The sequence below is a fragment of the Gadus macrocephalus genome, chromosome 4, assembly GCF_031168955.1.
Source record: "Gadus macrocephalus chromosome 4, ASM3116895v1".
NCBI lineage: Eukaryota > Metazoa > Chordata > Actinopteri > Gadiformes > Gadidae > Gadus > Gadus macrocephalus.
In genome coordinates, this window is record NC_082385.1 from 15,955,776 (window position 1) to 15,975,586 (window position 19,811).

Here is a 19,811-nt window from a genome sequence, read left to right on the forward strand (position 1 = left end):
CACACACACACACACACACACACACACACACACACACAGTACACACAATGCTTATGGTGAAATGTGCTCAGAATAGCAAAACAAGAACACACACACACACACGTGTATTATGTACGATGTCACGTATTTCCACCGGTTAAACAGTATACGTTGGTCGCCTCTGATTGGCCGACGCTGGGAGGTCAGCTGTAACAGTAGCCTTTGTCTCCATCCTGAGGAAATAGCTGAGAGAGGGAATCAATACAACTGGTAACACAATATGAAAGATGGTATTCGTGGAAAGATGTTTTGGTTTCATTATCGTGTTTTGCCTGATCTTTTTTCATAAAGAGCAATTGATTGAAACGAAAACGATTCAGAAGCCATGCTCTTTCAGAAAGAGCTCATATTCAACTACCACCCACATGTAGGCTACTTGACAACACACACTGCCCTAATACACATGTGAATGTACAGAATTTGAAAACAATTGTCTAGTGTTCAGGCTAGCCACTATCTATAGCACCAGTACCTTTAACACTTGTTGTTATAGTTGTGTTCATCCAGCCTGATGCTCCACTGCGCTATTGAGACACAATTTGCCTCCATCGCGCTTATCATCTCGCTTCAAATATCGCTTTGATCGGCATCATCCTCCCATGCCTCTCCTCCTCATTGGCTGCACATGACATCAGTCGTGAGTCTGCGAATACCGCTCCCTACCTCCTTGTGCATCCCTCTCCTCGCCGGATTACCGAATATGACCCAATGTCTGCGTGCGTATAAAAAAAGGAAAAGCTAGGAGAGCCACTCCCATCGAGGAGGGGAGTCTCCTGCACGTACAGCGACTCCAGAGCACATCCAGCAGACACACTCAGGGCGTGTTGCTATACTCTTCTTTGAAGTGGGAGGATGGCGACCCTTGTGCAATCCGCAGATCTTGAACAGTTAGAGACAGATCGCAACGTGATGGCGTCGCCCACGTCCACCAGCCTTTCGCAGCACTTCGTCGACAGCAAATTCTACCTGCTGGTGGTCATCGGGGAGATCGTCACGGAGAATCATTTGAAGTGCGCGATTGCGGACATCGAGAAAGGTAAGAGACGGGGAGGATGGAGAGGATGGGCATGAGAGGAGGCTGCTGGAGGCATCATGCGGATGGTTTTGGTGGGGCCGTGAGTCTCCTTCAGATAAGAAGATATATACATCATCATCTACTGCGTTTATATTATAGGAACCGTCGGTGTTGGAGCTTTTAAGTGCTGATTTGTCCATTGCAGATCAGTCAAGTACTGTGATCTAACTTAAGGGTAAACTCAGGGGAGCTGTCGTTGTCCCTAATGAAGTTATCTGGCCCCTCCCTACAACAACACAATAGGTTACCACACTGAGGCCTACGTGCACACACAGACACGCGCACGCACGCACGCACACACACACACACACACACACACACACACACACACACACACACACACACACACACACACACACACACACACACACACACACACACACACACACACACACAAGCACAGCCCTACTGCTTGTATAGGGACATCAACATCACACTGTCTACCACATACTATCAAATGTAATAAATGTTGGGCACATATATGTAAGCCTATTTAGTGTTCCGGCTAGTGTGTGTGTCTCTAGAGCCAGTGTTGTCATCCACACACGTGTTCTCACCAGACCCACCGGAGTGATTCAGCGTTCTGGCTCAATCATGGGCGATGCGTCAACAGCGCAGCAGACCCGTCGCCCTAACTACAGGTCTGGGATGCGCATTTTCTCCGCAACCATTCCGTTACGATAAGATAAACCCGATAAGTGGCTCCGTGCTGGTGCCTCGGGGGGATCTATGCAGTTTTATCTTTTATAAACCCCACGATTAGTGCAAGGGACTTTATTTCGCCATTGTTCTCGAAGCAGCTGCATGTTGTCTCGGGAGGATGCCCCGTACGCCTGCTCCTGTTCCATGGGGGGCTGCTCAGGAGCCTAGCCATGCACATCTTCTAAACGCACCAGGCGTAGGCCTACATACAGTGAAGATACTAGCTCAAACCATTTCCCTGCGTCGGTGAGCTGGTCTCCATCCATCCTGCTGTTCGTCTTTCATCCGACACCGGCTGGTGGGCGTGGCTGGTCCGCACTGCGGTCCCTACGGAAAGTCGCGAGGATCCCTTTTTTAGCCAGCAGGGTGCATGAGGATAAAAAAACACAAACTTGTTGACATCCGGCCGGTTAGTTGACATCTCTGGGATGTGGGAGGAGAAGCAAATAAGGTCCATGGAAACTGCGTCACGATGGCTTCTTATCCATACAGTGACATCATCAGCATTACATTTGTCCCATCATCACATTATAGTAAAATGTACACTTCATCTTACAACATACGCCCACCTTCTGGGAAATTAACTACATTGAAAACAGATTGAAGCTAGCTTTTACTTTCTAAAGTATTTATCATCTGAATGTTATCATTTGTATTTATGACACTTGCACTGCAATTATTGTGATATATTTATTATGATCATTACGATTATTAAGTTGACAGCATCCTCTTTCCAGACAGGCAGGCTTTGTTGACAGTCTGGCCTGAATCTTTTATGATGACTCTGATTTATTTGGACAGGGAAAATCCCATTGAAACTGAGCTCTCGTTTGAGAGGGAGCCCTGTTTAGTACAGCAGTAAGGAAATGGTAGACAAGTAATTACATTGATACAAATATAGACTTTTACGATGTCAGTTGATATAGGGTTTAATCCTTTTGCCACACCCTTCATTCTCAAATAGTGTTAACCATAATTGTATTCTGAATCTCGTCGCTGCATTGTCAAATGTCATATTGTCAGTAAATCATTCCTTAGGATCTCGAAGTGAGGAAGTGACAAGTTCACTTTACATGCACATATTTAAAATGGCTGCCAAAGCCAGACAAACACACTCCACTTGCAACATTGCTCTCTCTCTCTCTCTCTCTTCTCTCTCTCTCTCTCTCTCTCTCTCTCTCTCTCTCTCTCTCTCTCTCTCTCTCTCTCTCTCTCTCTCTCTCTCTGTCTGTCTCTTTATGTCTCTCTCTCTCTCGCTCTCTCTGTCTCTTTATGTCTCTCTCTCTCTCTCTCTCTCTCTCTCTCTCTCTCTCTCTCTCTCTCTCTCTCTCTCTCTCTCTGTCTCTTTATGTCTCTCTCTCTCTCTCGCTCTCTCTGTCTCTTTATGTCTCTCTCTCTCTCTCTCTCTCTCTTTATGTCTCTCTCTCTCTCTCTCTCTCTCTCTCTCTCTCTCTCTCTCTCTCTCTCTCTCTCTCTCTCTCTCTCTTTCTCTCCATGCCCTCTCCCTCTGTCTCTCTCTCTGTCCCTCTGTCTCTCTCTCTTTGTCTCTGTCTCTGTTTCTCTCTCTCTGTTTCTCTCTCCCTCTCTCTCTTTCTCTCTTTACTTCCACTGCATGACAGAGCAATACGATATGCTCATTATATTCGTGACTCGGATTTGTGGTTTACAAAAATAGCAATCAATAATCTATGAATATTTCCTATTATCGATTCTTATAAAACAAAGTCACGTAAAGTATGATCACTCTGCAGTAGAACGATGTGACCCCATGGGCTCTGGTCGTACCTAGTGGGTGGAGAACAGCTGTATGGAAGGAAAGAGTGTGAATCGGGTGGTGTTGTGTGTTCTCCTGCAGGGATCCGGTCCTGGGACACCAACCTGGTGAGCTGCAACCTGGACCAGGAGCTGAAGCTGTTTGTGTCGCGCCACTCGGCCCGCTTCTCCTCTGATGTCAAAGGTAAACCGATATGAGATACCATGTTCTCCAGAACACTGACAGACCGGGACTCAGACACACCCCTGAGGGTAGGGCTGGGAATCTGCAGGGGCCTTACCTAACCCTTTGAAAAAGATGTTCGAGTTCGGATACGAAATGTATTTTTGTAAATATTGGGATGCTGTCAGACATTCTGATATTTTTGTGTGGTTTTATATTCTGGTTCGGCGGACATAAAGGTTTACAGTGGGTGTCTGGATTCTGCAGTTCCGGTTTTAAATAATTGATCTAGTAATTCAATTAAATTCCAACGAGGGCTGAGCGGGCCGGAAACCGCGCCCATCCATGGACGCCCGGACGTTCTGCCGTCCTCCCAGAACCCATGCGATCCTGGTCCGTTCCGGAACTCAGCTCCCGATCAATCCCAAATGATTTCACGTCATATTTTATCCGTTGACATCAGGACGACAGCACTGCACTGAGCGGTGGTCTGGTGTCCTTGCGTGCGGCTGGAGCCCAGCGCCCAGCTTGGCTCTGAGCCCTATTGGTTATGGCCAGCAGGGTGTACAGCAGGGTCATCAGACCAACAATGGATTGATACACACCCTTCATCTGGATTATGCTCCAGACAGATCCGTGGTCATAGAAATATGATTTATTCATGTGCCAGATGTTTATGTTTTATCATCGTTATTTTAAGAACTTTAATATTTAGAACCCCGCATATTGCCTAATTCACAAAATATGATTCTAAATATTCTCATATTTTTCATACAGATTTTATAAGAATCAATTTGAGTTATTTTTCATTTTCAGTTATTTTCGGGTGTCTTGTGAAAAAAGTCAACCTCAGGTACCATCCACACCCATCCCACTCACGTCGATTTGAGATGGACATCGGCAAACCCCATCCTATTTCTGCATTTCCCCGCATCGTGCGCCACATCTATTGTCCTCCCCTTCATTACCTGCCTCTCCCTGCGCGTGGTGGGCCGTTGCTATGCAGCACAGTATTGATGCAGAGCAGGATTATGAGCAGCGGCCTTCCCCTGTGGCCCGAGTCTCCCTCCTGGAAATGAAAGCAGAGCGAGGGAAGGCAGAGGAGGAGAGGAGGGCGAGGGGAACGCCTGAGGAAGGGAGGAGATGGTGGATGGTGGAGAAGAAAGAGGAGAGGGGTGGGGGGGGGGGGGGGGTGGATCACAGGAGGAGAGAGGGATGAAAGGAAGCGTACAGGGAAGTTGAGAAAAGTGTGATTGCTTGGTGACTGGATGCAAGACGAGTAGATCGCCCCATCTCTTTCATTCTCAGGTTTATTGATCCATCAGCACATTTGGTCTAACGCTGCAGGAATATAGAGTGTGTGGTGTGTTAGGTCTGTGTGTGTCTGTGTGCAATAATAGACCACCTTGGGCCATTTTTTTACACACCAACATCTCAAGGAACAACAAACCAGGGGGTTGAAAGTAGGGCAATTATTATATATAATCATTTATCTTCTTTAAATACTATTGTTTCGTCATGAAATAAAGATGTGGATATACAGCCTTAAAACGATCAAATATGAGGTTTGAAACGTCAGAAAGACAACTGTTTTTAGTCTGATACCATACTGTATATTTCTATTCAAGACAATGTACCGAGCCTCGGTTAGACTACTCAGAAGGCTAAACTCATCACTTATTAGCATATCAGGATATGTATTGATGTTAATCTCCTTATCACCCAGCCCTCCTATAGAGGCTGTCAGGAGGAAGGTACCCCTGGAACTAATGATTCTGCAGGGTCCACATGCCCTTTCAAAGACACTGACTTTCAAAGACACTGACACTGAGTTGGTCGCCTCCGGTCTCTCCAGGCCCGACCAAACGCAATGACTGGGAACCTCCACCCATCAGCAGCCATTTATGACTCCAATAAAATCTGAGGGTACAGTTGAGATTCTCAGATGAATACCATTCTGTTCATCTATTATTTCGACAATTATGACAGGTATATAATGTATAATCGTGTCCAATAGAAAGCACTTTGTGTTTCCTCATTCCTGCAAAATGGAAAGAAAGCCTTTGTTCTAGACTCTAGACTCCAGACTCTAGACGTTGTTTTTTTCGTTGTGTGTGGGTGTGTGTGTTTGTGTATTGTGTGTGTGTGTGTGTGTGTGTGTGTGTGTGTGTGTGTGTGTGTGTGTGTGTGTGTGTTTGTGTCTCTCTCTGTCATTAAGTGTTAATCTCTACGTTTGTCTGTGTGTGTGTGTGCATATTTGTGCTTGTGTGTGTGTGTGTGTGTGTGTGTATGTGTGTGTGTGTGTGTGTGTGTGTGTGTGTGTGTGTGTGTGTGTGTGTGTGTGTGTGTGTGTGTGTGTGTGTGTGTGTGTGTGTGTGTGTGTGTGTGTGTGTGTGTGTGTGTGTTTTGGGTCTGTCTGTGTGGTGGAGGGCACTGGGCTGCTCCTTGCTGTCTGTCCCGTCAGAAAGGGAGTGCTTGGCGAGGCATGTCACATCTCCCGGCTCCCCCCGGAGAGGCTCCGTGCCCGGGGAGGGGAAGGGGATGGGCTGGCTGGGCTTTTCTCGATCCATCAAGGTAATTGTCAGGGTCAAACCAGCAAGCCAAGACGTCAGCCCTTTATTCATTTAATAGGAGGCTGAGATTGCCGACAGATCCGTCTGAGGTTATCTGCAAAGCGGGGGATAGTTAGTTATGGTTGGCCGAACCCTGAATAGGTGCTTTTTTCGACAAATGATCGAAACGGAAAATACAAATTACATTTTGTAGTAAGACGTTTTAATGTTCAAAATGATCCACATTTTTTTGTCTTTGTACATGAGACATTTTTTGCTCATGAATACTGAACAGTAATCCCAAAAGGCAACAGTTTGACCAAATGTTACCTGTTCAAGAATATAAGAAATAAAGAAATACTTTATTTCTTTATTTTGAAAATAACATCTTATATCTAATATCTAATATATTCTATATTTTAAGTCATTGCTAGCCTACTTTGTTTAGTTGTATTCACAATTCACTCCCAATACCATTTCCTTAACAGTATTAGACGTTGTTCACCTTCTAAATGTTGCAAATGTTCACCTAGCGGCCATCTTGGTTCTAAACTTCGGGGACGGCCTTCCGGGACATCACAGCACAAGGGGTCAATGCCTCCTTGATGAGGCTCTGCTGTATGAAATATGTATGGGTGGGGGTGATTCAGCAACCAGCCAGAAATCAGAATAGAAAAATAGCTGCAGCAGTATCTCACAGTCCCACCACGCCCTCGCTCAACCAACGGTGATTTACCTCTGAAGGAAATCACTTCATCACCAGCAGTACAACCATAAAGTCCTTTACACCCAACATCCGTGATGGTTACACAGCATGAAGCAAACACACAATAGAACAAATGTATTTTATGTTTTTGCATTCATATATAAGTAAGAAATTCAATAATGTGAATAATAATACATATATGTATAGGCATTATTATTATTATCATTATCATTATACATAGACATAGCATTATGTGTTCAATTAACATTGATCAAATATAAAACATATATGTATATATTTTATATTTGCTAAATGCTTATTCAGTAGTGTATATTTATCTGTGAAATAAATCATTCTGTCGGTTCTAAAATACAAATAGGTAGACTCTGAGCCCTGGTGCAGCGCAGCTAAGTTATGTAAGCGTTCAGGGAGTCCGGGGAAGAATGGCCTTGCAGGTAAAGACCGTATGCCCTGTGGCCATAAAGTCAGGGTCACTTTTCACACAAACACAACACTGCGGCACAATTAGTGCTGTAACATTTTACGATGTAACCATCGTCTGCTATGTCGCTATTATGTCATCCTCCTGTAATGGCTGCACCCAGAGTCAAAGCTATTTATGTTACTCTGTTGCTCATGACAACCGACATCAAATACATTTTATCAAAACCATATTCTGTCTTAATGTGTCTTTTATGTTTCATCCCTATATAAGGTATAGCTGGATCTCTTATTATCCTTATTGATAAAACCAATTCATTGTAAGGGATTTGAAGAAATGTCCTGTTTTGTCTATAACCCTTTTCAACCGGCACTTTGATAGGAGTGTACCACATTGAAACCAGAGTGGATTAATATACACACTTGATAAATCTCAGAAGGCTGTCTTTTTTGATATCAGCCTTGCTGTCATAGCAACGTGAGGGACGAGTGTTGGGCGCAGGGAGGTCTGAAGGTTGCAGTCAGGGTTGGGGGGTAGTTCAACTCTAACCCTTCGCACTCCAGGGAGACTCGCTATACACACCTGCCATGTTATTTGAAAAATGCATTATTCTATAGATTATGTGAAGAAGCCTTCATCTGTCAGCCCTGGTCAGGCAGGAACCACTATATTTAATTCATGTCCTTCCTTCATGTGATCAACAGAGAAAAGCATTAAACCGCTGATTTCAAAGATTCATGACTCCAAAACTCTGTTTTAGCGTCGTATTTTAAATGGTGGTAATTAAAAGGACCGTTTTCTGGACCGTTTGTGGACTTGCAGGGGAGATCACTTATTAATATACAGTCAGAATTGGGCATCATTTTCATCCAACCTAAATCTTGAGACAATCAGGAGGGATCATCATGAATATTTATTTATCATCTAAAAGGTTGTTGTTGAAGACCTGGCCATGACCGGACAGGAAATACAATATGTGTGTTGGTGTCATACAACACTACCTAGCATATAGCACTTCCCCTAGTATTGATTTGCGTTAATCATGTATACTCTGTTTAATGTTTTCCCAGGCCAGAGGATTCTTCACCACAAAAGCAATATCCTGGAGACAGTGGTGCTCATCAACCCGTCGGATGATGCAGTCAGCACGGAGGTAGAAGAAACACATCAATTCTTACATTATCTTTACATAATCAGGTTACTTGTCTGAGCTTTCAATAGACAATAATAAACATCAATCCCCAATGAATCACAGTGTATGATTGTACACAATGTACATATTTCGAATGTATTCTAGATTCACAATCGGAATCTCAGATGCCCAGAATGAGGGCTGCTCCCCAGTAACAAAGCTATTCATGCTGCAAATCTTTTAAGAGGACTCCGGGAATTCAGATAAATTATCCAAGAATAACATTTGTTCCACCGCTGCTTTCAAAATCCCACTCAAGGATGTCATCAACGAGGAAATGTACTGAAAAGGGAACAGAGGAAATGGATAGACCAATGAACAGGCATTTAATCTAAATGAAAAGTGTGATTTCGATAGAATAAATGTGGAACAATAACTATGTTGGATGCATCAAGACATTTCAAAATAATCCTTAAAAACATTTTGTATTAAATCGTTATTTGTTCATTTGATTTGCAGGTACGTCTGATGATCTCAGACACTGCCAGACACAAGCTGATTGTCCTGTCGGGTCAGTGCTATGAGAACACTGGCGAGCTCATTCTGCAGTCTGGATCCTTCTCCTTCTTTAACTTCATCGACATTTTCACTGATCAAGAGGTAAAACAGATTAGAAGATTTCAACATTATTTATTATTTTGACTTACTCTATCAAGTTCATACAAAAGGTAAGATAATGTATGTACTTTGATATATATATATTAATATATGTACCAAACAAAAGGAAATAAGGTATCAATATAAGTTTTTTGTTTATCTCAATTATTTGAATGATACAGACCCGTTTAGAAATGTTGCGTCCATTTTCTTTTTACTTCTAGATCGGTGAGTTGCTCACCACCATTCACCCAGCCAACAAAGCCAACCTCACCCTGTCCTGCCCTGAGCACGGGGACTGGCAGAACTCTAATTTGGACAAACACAACCTGCAGGACTTCATAAACATGAAGCTCAACTCTGCTCTCATACTCCCGGAGATGGAGGGCCTTTCCGAGTTCACGGAATACCTATCCGAGTCGGTGGAGATCCCGTCTCCCTTTGACATGCTGGAGCCGCCCACCTCAGGGGGGTTCCTCAAGCTCTCCAAGCCTTGCTGCTACATCTTCCCCGGCGGACGCGGTGACTCGGCGCTCTTTGCCGTCAATGGCTTCAACATGCTGATTAACGGCGGCTCGGGGAGGAAGTCGTGCTTCTGGAAGCTGGTGAGGCACCTGGACAGGGTGGACTCAATCCTCCTGACACACATCGGGGACGATAACCTGCCCGGCATCAACAGCATGCTGCAGAGGAAGGTGGCCGAGATGGAGGAGGAGCAGTCCCAGGGCTCGGCGGCCAACAGTGACTGGGCCAAGAACAGGATCTCACCAGACATCGGTGTTGTGTTCGTAAATCTTCCCGAAACTTTGGAAAACCCAGAGCCTAATTATAGGGTGCGTAGGAACATGGAGGAGGCAGCAAACATTCAGCAGTTCCTCACCAAGCTCAACTTGAAAACAGAGTCTCTGCATAGGCCTGTCGGGAACACCATAGAACCAATTGTTCTTTTTCAGAAAATGGGTGTTGGGATGCTTGAGATGTATGTAATTAATCCATCCAAGAATAGCAAGGAGCTGCAGCACTTCATGAAACAATGGACCGGGAGTGAGAAAGACAAAGTCTCAATAATGTTACCCAATGGAAAAGAATCAGAGTTTCCGGTATCTTCACTGACGTCCATTTCATCGTTGATCGTGTGGCATCCCGCCAACCCTTCAGAGAAGATAGTGCGTGTCCTCTTTCCTGGAAATGCCACTCAGCATCACATCCTGGAAGGGCTAGAGAAGCTAAAGCACTTGGACTTCTTGAAGCAACCAGTTGTTACCCAGAAAGCCATAAGTGCCAACACAGCAGCCGCTGCAGCGGAGGCTAAGCCCAAGCAGGCGAAGCTAAAGCACAGAACTGACAGCAGAGAGAGCCTCAAATCCACCCCCAGGCCTTCACCGAGCAGGGCCATCAGGAAGGAGTCCAAAGAAGAAGTTCCTGAAAAGGAAAAGACAGATGCAGAATCTCTTCAGGAAAAAACACAAAAGAAGGCCCCAATGCGCAAGGTACCTGAAAAAGAGGTGAAACCGAAGGCAGAGCAGGCGGCTGCACATGAGACTCAAGAGAAAAACAAGCTCAAGACTCAAAAAGAAAGGATTGTGAAGAAGGAACCTAAAAAGTTGGTCGAGAAGAAACATGAGGAGGTGAAGAAGGAGGCAACGAAGAAAGAAGAAAAGCTTACCCCCAAAAGGGAAACCAGAAAGGAGGTGAAAAAGGAGGAGGTAAAGAAAGAGCTCAAAAGAGATTTCAGGAGAGAGTCTCCTATGAAAGACAGGAAGGAGATGAAGAAAGAGCTAAACAAAGATGAATCAAGGAAGGATATGAAGAGGTCATCCAAAGATGTGAAAAAGGTGCCAGCTGCAATTGAGGCAAAGAAACTGACCAAACCAAAGGCTTTAGTAAAAGCTGAATCTTCCAAAAAAGATGCTGGAAGTTCTTTAAAACAAAAGGAAAAGGAAAAGGTAAAGGTGACAAAGAAAGATATAACAGTGGAGGAAGCTAAACCTGTATGTGCAGTCAATGCTGTTGCAAAGAACATGGAGAAAGTGAGGTCCTTGATGTCTTCTCCAGAAGACCTGACTAAGGACTTTGAAGAGCTTAAAGCCGAAGAATCAGCTGTAGTTGAGGGAGAGATACAGCAAACCCAAGAGGAACCAGCTGTGTTGATCCAGCATGAAGAATTGTTGCAGACCAAAGAGTCCTCTGAAGCCGCAGAGTCTATCGATGAAGGAATTACAACAGAAGTTGAGGGGGAAAGTGGAGAGACTCCCGATGAACCGGAACCCAAGGAAAAGATTGATGGGTGTGGAAGTGAGAAATTTGAGGATGAAGGCACTGGACTCGAAGAGACATCTGACACGGTAGATTATATCGAGAAGGGGGAATCAGATGAAGTTTACACACCACAAACCGTGGAAACAGAAAAAGAAACAGTTATAAATAATAACAATGAAATACTTGGTGAAAATGAGAACACATCTGTAAAAGTTGGTGGCGAAACGTATGATGACATTGAGGATGAAACACTCAAACAAGATAAGGTTCAGGGTGTAAAGGAAATTGACACTGAGAAAGTCTGTTTGCTTGTATCAGCCTCCCCCAAAGTCTCATCACCGGTTTCTCCGGCAGCGTCGATACATGATGAAACGTTTCCAGTGGCCTTTGAAGGCGAAACTGCTTCCGATGACGAAAACATAGAAGAAGCTCTGGAGGTATCCTCCTCCGGCCACACTCAATCCATAATGGACATCTCCAGTGTCCCCACTCCAATGGACGGGATGTCCACACCTAGGGATACCCCAAGCGATGAAAATGATTCTCCTTCTCAGGACGCTGGCAGAATTGCCGCGTCGACCTATGGGGAGTTTGAAGTGAGACGTCTCTCCCCACTCCAGGATTTGCCAGAATCTGACCTCTCCAAGAGCGAGGCCACAGAGGGCAAAGACTACCCTCCATCTGCCTGCACTGTATCTCCTCCCTCACCCCTCGAAGCAGATAGATTCTGCAGAGAGTTCCCATCTGATGATGCCGTAGAGGCCCAGGTGTCAGATAAGGTGCCATGTGATAAAGAAGACCTAGACTCAACCAGATTGAATTCTGTTTCCTCAACCTCACCACTTATACATTCTCCTTCTATGGAGAAGAAGATGAATTTCGAAGCTCCCTTGCTCTTTGCCTCACCTATTGAATTGTGCACCACTATGACCGGATCACCAAAGGGGGTAGCTGAGTCTTTGATCAGCCCAGATGATAAGACATTAGAGGACACAAATTCACCTCAATCCTCGGGTCACACACCTTACTATCAGTCTCCAGTAGACGAAAAGTCTAAAATGATAGCATCTGAGGACAATGCTGAGGGACCCACAATTGTTGAGGTTACCAGTGACAGAGAGGACTCGTCTAAAAGTGCCAGCCCAGAGCCAAAGGAGGTTGAGCATGGCATATCTTCACATGCGGAGAAGGCAGTCTCCCCTCAGCAAAGCCCACTCACCCTTGGACACGAGTTTCCCACAATGAAAGAAGAGTCAATAAGTGACGCAGAGAAAAATAATGGAGAAGACAGTCATGTGGCAGCAGCCCCTGTCAAACATGAATTCGACACCAACATCACTTTCAAAGAGGAGAGCAAAATGTCAATATCAGAGGGCACCACATCAGACAAGTCAGGTACACCAATAGAAGAGGCGGTAGCAGATGACACCTTCTCCCATCTGGCCTCAGCATCCACTACTTCGTTGGCCACCTGCTCCTTCCCTGAGCCCACCACTGACTCCCCATCGCTTCATGCCGAGGTGGGCTCGCCTCATTCCACAGAGGTGGATTCGCTGTCTGTCTCTGTGGTACAGACGCCAACCCCCTTCCATGAGGCGGAGGGCTCCCCTTCCAAGGAGGAGAGCCCCAGGCCAATGTCCATCTCCCCCGACAACTCGCCAATGGCAAAGATGAGGGCACAAGCGCAGGAGGCTAAATCCCCTGAGCAGTCTACTACCTCCGTGGAGTTGGGGCAGGACTCCCCTGACCATTCCTTAGCCTTGGACTTTAGTAAGCAGTCTCCAGAGCATCCATCGTTGGCGGGGAGCTCCCGTGCCACAGAGAATGGCCCCACGGAGGTGGACTACAGCCCCTCAGAAGGATTGGACCTGAGACCAGTGGGCGAGCACGAATTCAATGTGGAGACAACTGTTCTTTTCAAAGAGATGGATACAGTTCATGTCATTTCCGCGTCTCCATCGGATGTATCTCAGTCTACTCCCTCTGTCACCACTCCATGCCAAATGAGAGAAATGCCACCCAGCACGCTACTGCCAACAGACAAGTCTCCAGTAACCCAGAAGGTTGCTTCTCTCACCCATTCTCCTCTTTCCACTGACTCATCACCATTGATCGGAGGTCCACCAGGAAAAGAAGATGACAGCCCAACATCTCTTTCTGAGGAAGAAACTTCAAATAAATCCAATAAAGACACAGAGCAGAGCTACGAGACACACACCTCTCCAAAATCGATTTCACCATCATTCCCACCTCCATCAATGTCCACACCACCTCCATCATCATCCCCACCACCGCCACCATCATCTTTCTCACCTACACCACCATCAGTATCCCCTCTACCTCTATCAGTATCCCCACCACCACCATCATCATCCCCACCACAAACACCATCATCATTCTCACCAACACCACAGTCATCACCACCACAACCCTCATTGAAATCCCCCCGATCATCCCCAACACCATCATCATCTGCACCACCACCCTCTTTATCACCCGCCCCATCAAGCCCACCACCACCATCATCATCCCCACCACCATCATCATCTCCACCACTGCAGTCATCATCACCACCCAGAGAGGCGCTTTCTCCCAAGGAGACAAATCCCTTTAAATGTGACACGTCCACACCACCCTCAAAATCCCCCAACAGCCCTAAAGTCCCCTTCCCATCGTCCCTGCCTCTATCCCCAAACTACATGTGTGCCGGTGGTTCCCAGGAACCCAACCTTTCAAAGCAGAGCTCCTCTCCCCACTCCAAGACAGACGTGGACCTCTGCCTGGTCAGCTCCTGTGAGTACCGCCACCCTAAGACGGAGCTGTCACCGTCCTTCATGAACCCCAACCCGCTAGAATATCTGATGAGCGAGGAAATGGCCCTGGAGGAAGGGAAACTTCTGACCAAGTCAGGCGGAGGCCCCCCGCCCCCGGGCGGAAAGCTCCAAGCCAAGCAGTGTGAGGAGACCCCGCCGACCTCCATCAGTGAGTCCGCTCCGTCCCAGACCGACTCGGACGTCCCCCCGGGGACCGAGGACTGCCCTTCAATCACTGCCGACGCCAACATCGACTCTGAGGACGACTCTGAGACGCTGCCCACCGACCGGACCCTGACCTACCGCCACGCCGACCCACCTCCACCGGCGGCGAAGGACCCGGCCCCGTCTTCGGCCCCCCCTGACGTCTGCATGGTGGACCCCGAGGCCCTCAAGGCTGAGGAGCGCCAGGAGGAGGCGGCCGCGGAGAAGACCAAGAAGAAGAAGCTCACTAAAACCAGCGGCTCGCCAGCCAGGAAGAGCGCCCTGGCGAAGGCCAAAGATACCAAGACGGCCTCACCAAAGAAGATAGTGGGAGAAGGTAAAGATGCAAAGAACGCGACCAACACCTCTGCATCTAGGGGAGCGAAGAGTACTACAAGTAAGTGTGATCCATCATTCAAACCATTTCAAACGCCCGTCTCTAAAAGTGCCATTCTTTTTACATGTATCCTCATGATTCTTTCTCAGGTACTGGGAACACCAAGGTCTCGAGTGGAGCGGCAGTGCCCAACTGTCCTCCCATGTACATGGATCTGGTTTACATCCCCAACCACTGCAGTGCTAAGAACGTGGACGCTGAGTTCTTCAAGCGGGTTCGTTCATCCTACTACGTGGTCAGTGGCAACGACCAGCCGGCTCAGGAGCCCAACAAGACTGTTCTGGATGCCTTGCTGGAGGGAAAGGCCCAGTGGGGAAACGATATGCAGGTATGAATGCACTATGAATGATGTAGCTGAACATATGATGTATGGGGTGTATGAATAATGAATTGTTTCTATCTTCCTTCCTATCTTGTCTGTATAGATACAGCGGGTTGCTCGGATAAATGGTTGTCCTATTGGGACATTCACCTTAGATTGAATAAACAGAAAATAAATAAATACACAAATGTGTGTATCATTTGTGAACCAACCTAACCTCATAGCTTTGCTGGTCATTATCTGGATTGCACCCTTAGCATAACGTTCTACCAAACCATACTCAACACCATCCTCCCCCCCCCCAGGTGACCCTGATCCCCACCCACGACTCGGACGTGATGCGGGAGTGGTACCAGGAGACTCACGACAAGCAGCAGGAGCTCAACATCATGGTCCTGGCCAGCAGCAGCACCGTGGTCATGCAGGACGAGTCTTTCCCCGCCTGTAAGATAGAGTTATAAGTATGCACTGCGAGCATGGCGACAGTTCACAACGGTCTGTGGAATGTACGAAGGGAACGGAATGCATGAGACCCCTTTTCACAGTGGTGGTCCGGAGTAGGACAGACACGGGTGTAGCGATTAACACTAATTATGGATCTCCTCCATTTATCTATCAACTCTCACACCAGAATAGACAAAAACGAATGAAGATGACCACACTTTGGCCAGGCTGGCGCACTGAGACACATAGATCAAACATACCTGAGGTTAAAGTGCCCCTCTTCCACCAACAGATGGGATGCAGATTATTTGTTACAAGCTTTTTAAAAAGGACCCTCTTGTGACATCACATGTGGGCGTGTCTACCCAGACATCTGATGGATAGATCAGCCTGGTGGTGAAATGGGGGCCCTTTAATATGTAGGGGCTACATCTGTGTTTACCCTGCTAGAAAAACCCACCCCCACACACACACTGTGAAAATGGTCCATTGTGACAGATAAAGTAATTGTGATGTACTGATGATCCTGAGAGGGCTTATTATATATAACCTATATGCTTCAAGTGGTGATCTTCTTTTGTGACCTAAACTATATCACTATAGCTTTGTGAACACTCTACCATACAAGCTCTCTGTGGTACGGATGATTCAGACGAGTTCAGCTGTGGGACATTCACGCCTCAAAAGTAAATCCAACAACATCCTTATTGTGTGTTTTATTTATTTATTTAACAAGGTAGTTTTTACTGTTTCTTCTATCTATGCTCGTATATATAAGGAAGCATATCCCCAACGAAATATCTTCTTCCACACTTTGGATTACTGAATTGCCATGCGAAAAGCCAAGTTAATGATGTGTCTGCTGGATAATCCCTCCCACTAAGACTTAAGGGATCAGGAGAATTGCCTTAGAGAGTCAAACTGAATGTACGGTTATCAATTAGTCGGAAGAAAGCTGCAGAATAGTGGTGGTCATCACTGTCGTGATGATCACCACCAACGCTATTGACCCTGAGAAATGAACTTGGCATAAGGATGACAATGCTTCCTCTTTTAACGCTAGCATTACCCTCCATAGTTGGCATTACGCCGAACTGAATATTTATTAAAACCTTGGAGACGTTACCCTATTCTTGAATGATGTTTCTGCTGGATAATCATGCTGCTGGATTGTATTGACAGTGGAATGCTTTCTTAGCTTTAGGAATCTTTGTTTCCGGCAAATTCTTGCGCTTTACAGATTAGCAACAGTTTGGAGCTTTGTAGCAGAGGGCATTCCCACCACTCTTCAGAATTGGAGAATTATTTTTTCTCTTAAGCATCACTGTTATTTTAAATTGTGTTGATTGTTAATTTATTAATAATAACTTCTTTAAATTGGTTGAATTTGCGCCAGATCAAACCTTCAATCATGTTATTGTTGGTTTGTTTGTTGGTTAGCATGTTGTGGTTTATTTTTAGCTGTAGGAAAACCCTCGCCTTTTCTTTCTAGTTGCCATGACAGGATATGTTTGTATATCTTGAAATGTCTTGTTTTCTAAAGCTCTGTAGTATAATTATAAATAGCTGTGTGGACAGGGAATGTTCTAAAGGGACGCACATTAATACTGAGATGCACACGGCAGATAGGTGTCCTCTGAGAGTAAATCTGGTTAGAACTGGGATATGAATGTCATGGCTGCAGAGTTGGCTGTTAAGGAGAAGATAGATCGGGCATCAAATTAGCTTTTTGCATTTGCTGCTTCCAGTGGTACTGTATCATTATTAACGACTATTTTAGAATACTGCCGTTTTCTTGTAAAATAAATAAATAACTAGCTTACCGCTGTAACAGCCCAGTTACAGAGAGGCAGCAAGATAGACGCCTTGAAGGCTCAGCCCAACGGCAGGACGACCATTTTTGCCTTTAAAGATGAACGTGTGACAATACTACCAGACACTTGAATTGCTTACATGACGCAAAACCAACCCAGGACAATATACAACAAACCACAGATAGCTTTTGGCAGGCAAGTTAACCGAAGAAACTGTCAGCAAATCACAGCTGGAAACAGACCCACTATCCATAATCACAGGCTTGCTCGTCCATCGTTGGCCAGGTATGTAGTTATGTAAAACAGACGACCACAACCCCTCAGAAATCACATTTTCTGCAGATAAACCTCTATCAAATAGCATGGCCATAATCAAACAACAGACTACATTGTATGAACCAAATTCATGTTTTCTCTCTTTCTCTCTGTTCTTTGTCTCTCTCAATCCTTCCTCTTGATCTCTGCATCTTTCTCTGTGCTATTGTTAATGTTTGTCTGCAGCTGTATGGTATAATTGTCTTGTGATCTTGCATTGACATTTCCCTGTCCCTTTCCCAACTCATATTTAGCTGTAGCGATTAGTTTTCAACAAACTCCTCCTCTGATGTGTGTGTGTGTATGTGTGTATGTGTGTGTGTGTGTGTGTGTGTGTGTGTGTGTGTGTGTGTGTGTGTGTGTGTGTGCGCGTTGAAACACCTCTTCTAACCTCATTGGAAATGTGCTGTAAAGGGAACACTTCTTAAAAGAAAAAATGATCAAAAAAGTACCACATTAAAATTTGTTGCGTAAGAAAATGTAAAGTCTGTGTTTCTGCTTTCCTTCCCTTCATTTTTTTTGCCTCGAGTTCCTACCACAAAGAAATAATCGAATATCTTTCCACAAAAACACTGGACCTTTGATAAACTACAACTCTTGAATGTTGTCTTTTTCTGAATATTCCATATGAAAACAGATTCCTAATGTCCGTTAAACTGGCAGAGATGAGAGGGGAAAATACTATTGACAATATGTACCAGATGTAAGCCCTTTCACCATCTCACTCCTCTCACAATTTCACTCTTTCCACCGGATGTATGGCTCCTAATCAGTGAATAACTAATTCAGCCACCTCTGTTGTGCCAACAGCAAGCTCCATCTGCCAAACATTTTAAAGTCATGAGACACACTCAATGTAGAAATACCATGTTAATCATGCTTCTCCGGTTCAATTTTTTTCCAGCCTTTTTGCTTTTTCAGAAATTGCTAGATTAGTTTGTTGGTGCATTAACTTTTCTTCATGATATTAATACCCTTTCTTTCTTGTCTCTGTTCCCTTATGACCATTACGATTGTTTAATGCAGTATGTCAAATCGTGGCATCTAGCAGAAGGGACTTAGCAGAATGTGTATGATTTAATTAGGGTATAACCCGATGAAAATATGAGTCATGTGTTTTCGTAACCTTAAAATGAGCCCTTTATATCTATATAGAAAGAGGGTACTTTTCCACAGAGCCTGCCATGTTGTATCGCCATGTTGCTGCAGTAACCCAGAACGGACAATAGATAGAACTCTTTTTTTACTTTCTTACTTGTAAGCTATGAACTATAGTTTTACTAACTAAATAACCAAATACAATTTATAAATCAATCATGGCCTCCTCCCTCGGTACTTGGCAAAAGTACATACTGGCACCTTCTAGTCCACCATAGCTAGGTCCCTGGGAAGAAGAGGGGTGATGGGGTTCTCAGTTGGTTGCAATCTGCAACCCCCCCACTAGAGCCCCCTAAATCCTACACACTGCACCTTTAAAGATACTTATTTCAAGGCATAACATTTTTTTTCCTTCTTCCTTCTTCAGGTCTGATAAGCCTGTGATAGCTTACAGTTTTGACGACTGGATGATACTGATTTGATGTTGGAAATTGGTAAATAGACTGCATTTATATAGAGCTTTTATCAAAAGTGCTTTACAATATTGCCTGCCATTCACCCATTCATGCACACATGCATGGCGGAGTCAACCAAGCAGTAAGGTTTAGGTGCCTTGCTAAGGGACACCTCGACACTCTTGCGAGTTCGGAGCTTGCGATCGAACTAGCAAACTTGCTGTTACCAGCCAACCCACTCTACCTCCTGAGCTACTACTGCACTTATATTACTTTAATACAGCCATTCAGAAGTCCTTATGATTACCGGCATTGACTAATTGCATTTGTGCAAAATGTATCTTTAAGTAACTTTAATTCACTTAAGTAAATTCTCGTGAATTATCATAAATTATCATCAATAAATAATTATCTCTATCGCTAATGAGTTTCAGCAGTTTTATGCCAAC

The 19,811-nt window shown here is 45.1% G+C and overlaps 1 protein-coding gene across 1 annotated transcript; it reads left to right on the top strand.

Moving 5' to 3' along the window:
• Positions 1-685: 685 nt before the first annotated feature.
• map1b (microtubule-associated protein 1B) lies at positions 686-18,294 on the top strand. Its single transcript, XM_060050512.1, has 7 exons — positions 686-1,075; positions 3,672-3,773; positions 8,523-8,605; positions 9,104-9,244; positions 9,466-14,914; positions 15,004-15,242; positions 15,542-18,294. The coding sequence occupies exons 1-7, from the start codon at positions 892-894 to the stop codon at positions 15,695-15,697; spliced, it is 6,354 nt and encodes a 2,117-aa protein (XP_059906495.1). The 5' UTR covers positions 686-891; the 3' UTR covers positions 15,698-18,294.
• Positions 18,295-19,811: the final 1,517 nt, after the last annotated feature.

What these genes read in the sequence shown, in the direction of transcription:
- map1b (XM_060050512.1), top strand. Translation starts at nt 892, where the DNA reads ATGGCGACCCTTGTGCAATCCGCAGATCTTGAACAGTTAGAGACAGAT. An exon ending in ACATTTTCACTGATCAAGAG is followed by an intron (nt 9,245 to 9,465) that starts GTAAAACAGATT and finishes TTTTACTTCTAG; the next exon opens with ATCGGTGAGTTGCTCACCAC. An exon ending in AGTGGGGAAACGATATGCAG is followed by an intron (nt 15,243 to 15,541) that starts GTATGAATGCAC and finishes CCCCCCCCCCAG; the next exon opens with GTGACCCTGATCCCCACCCA.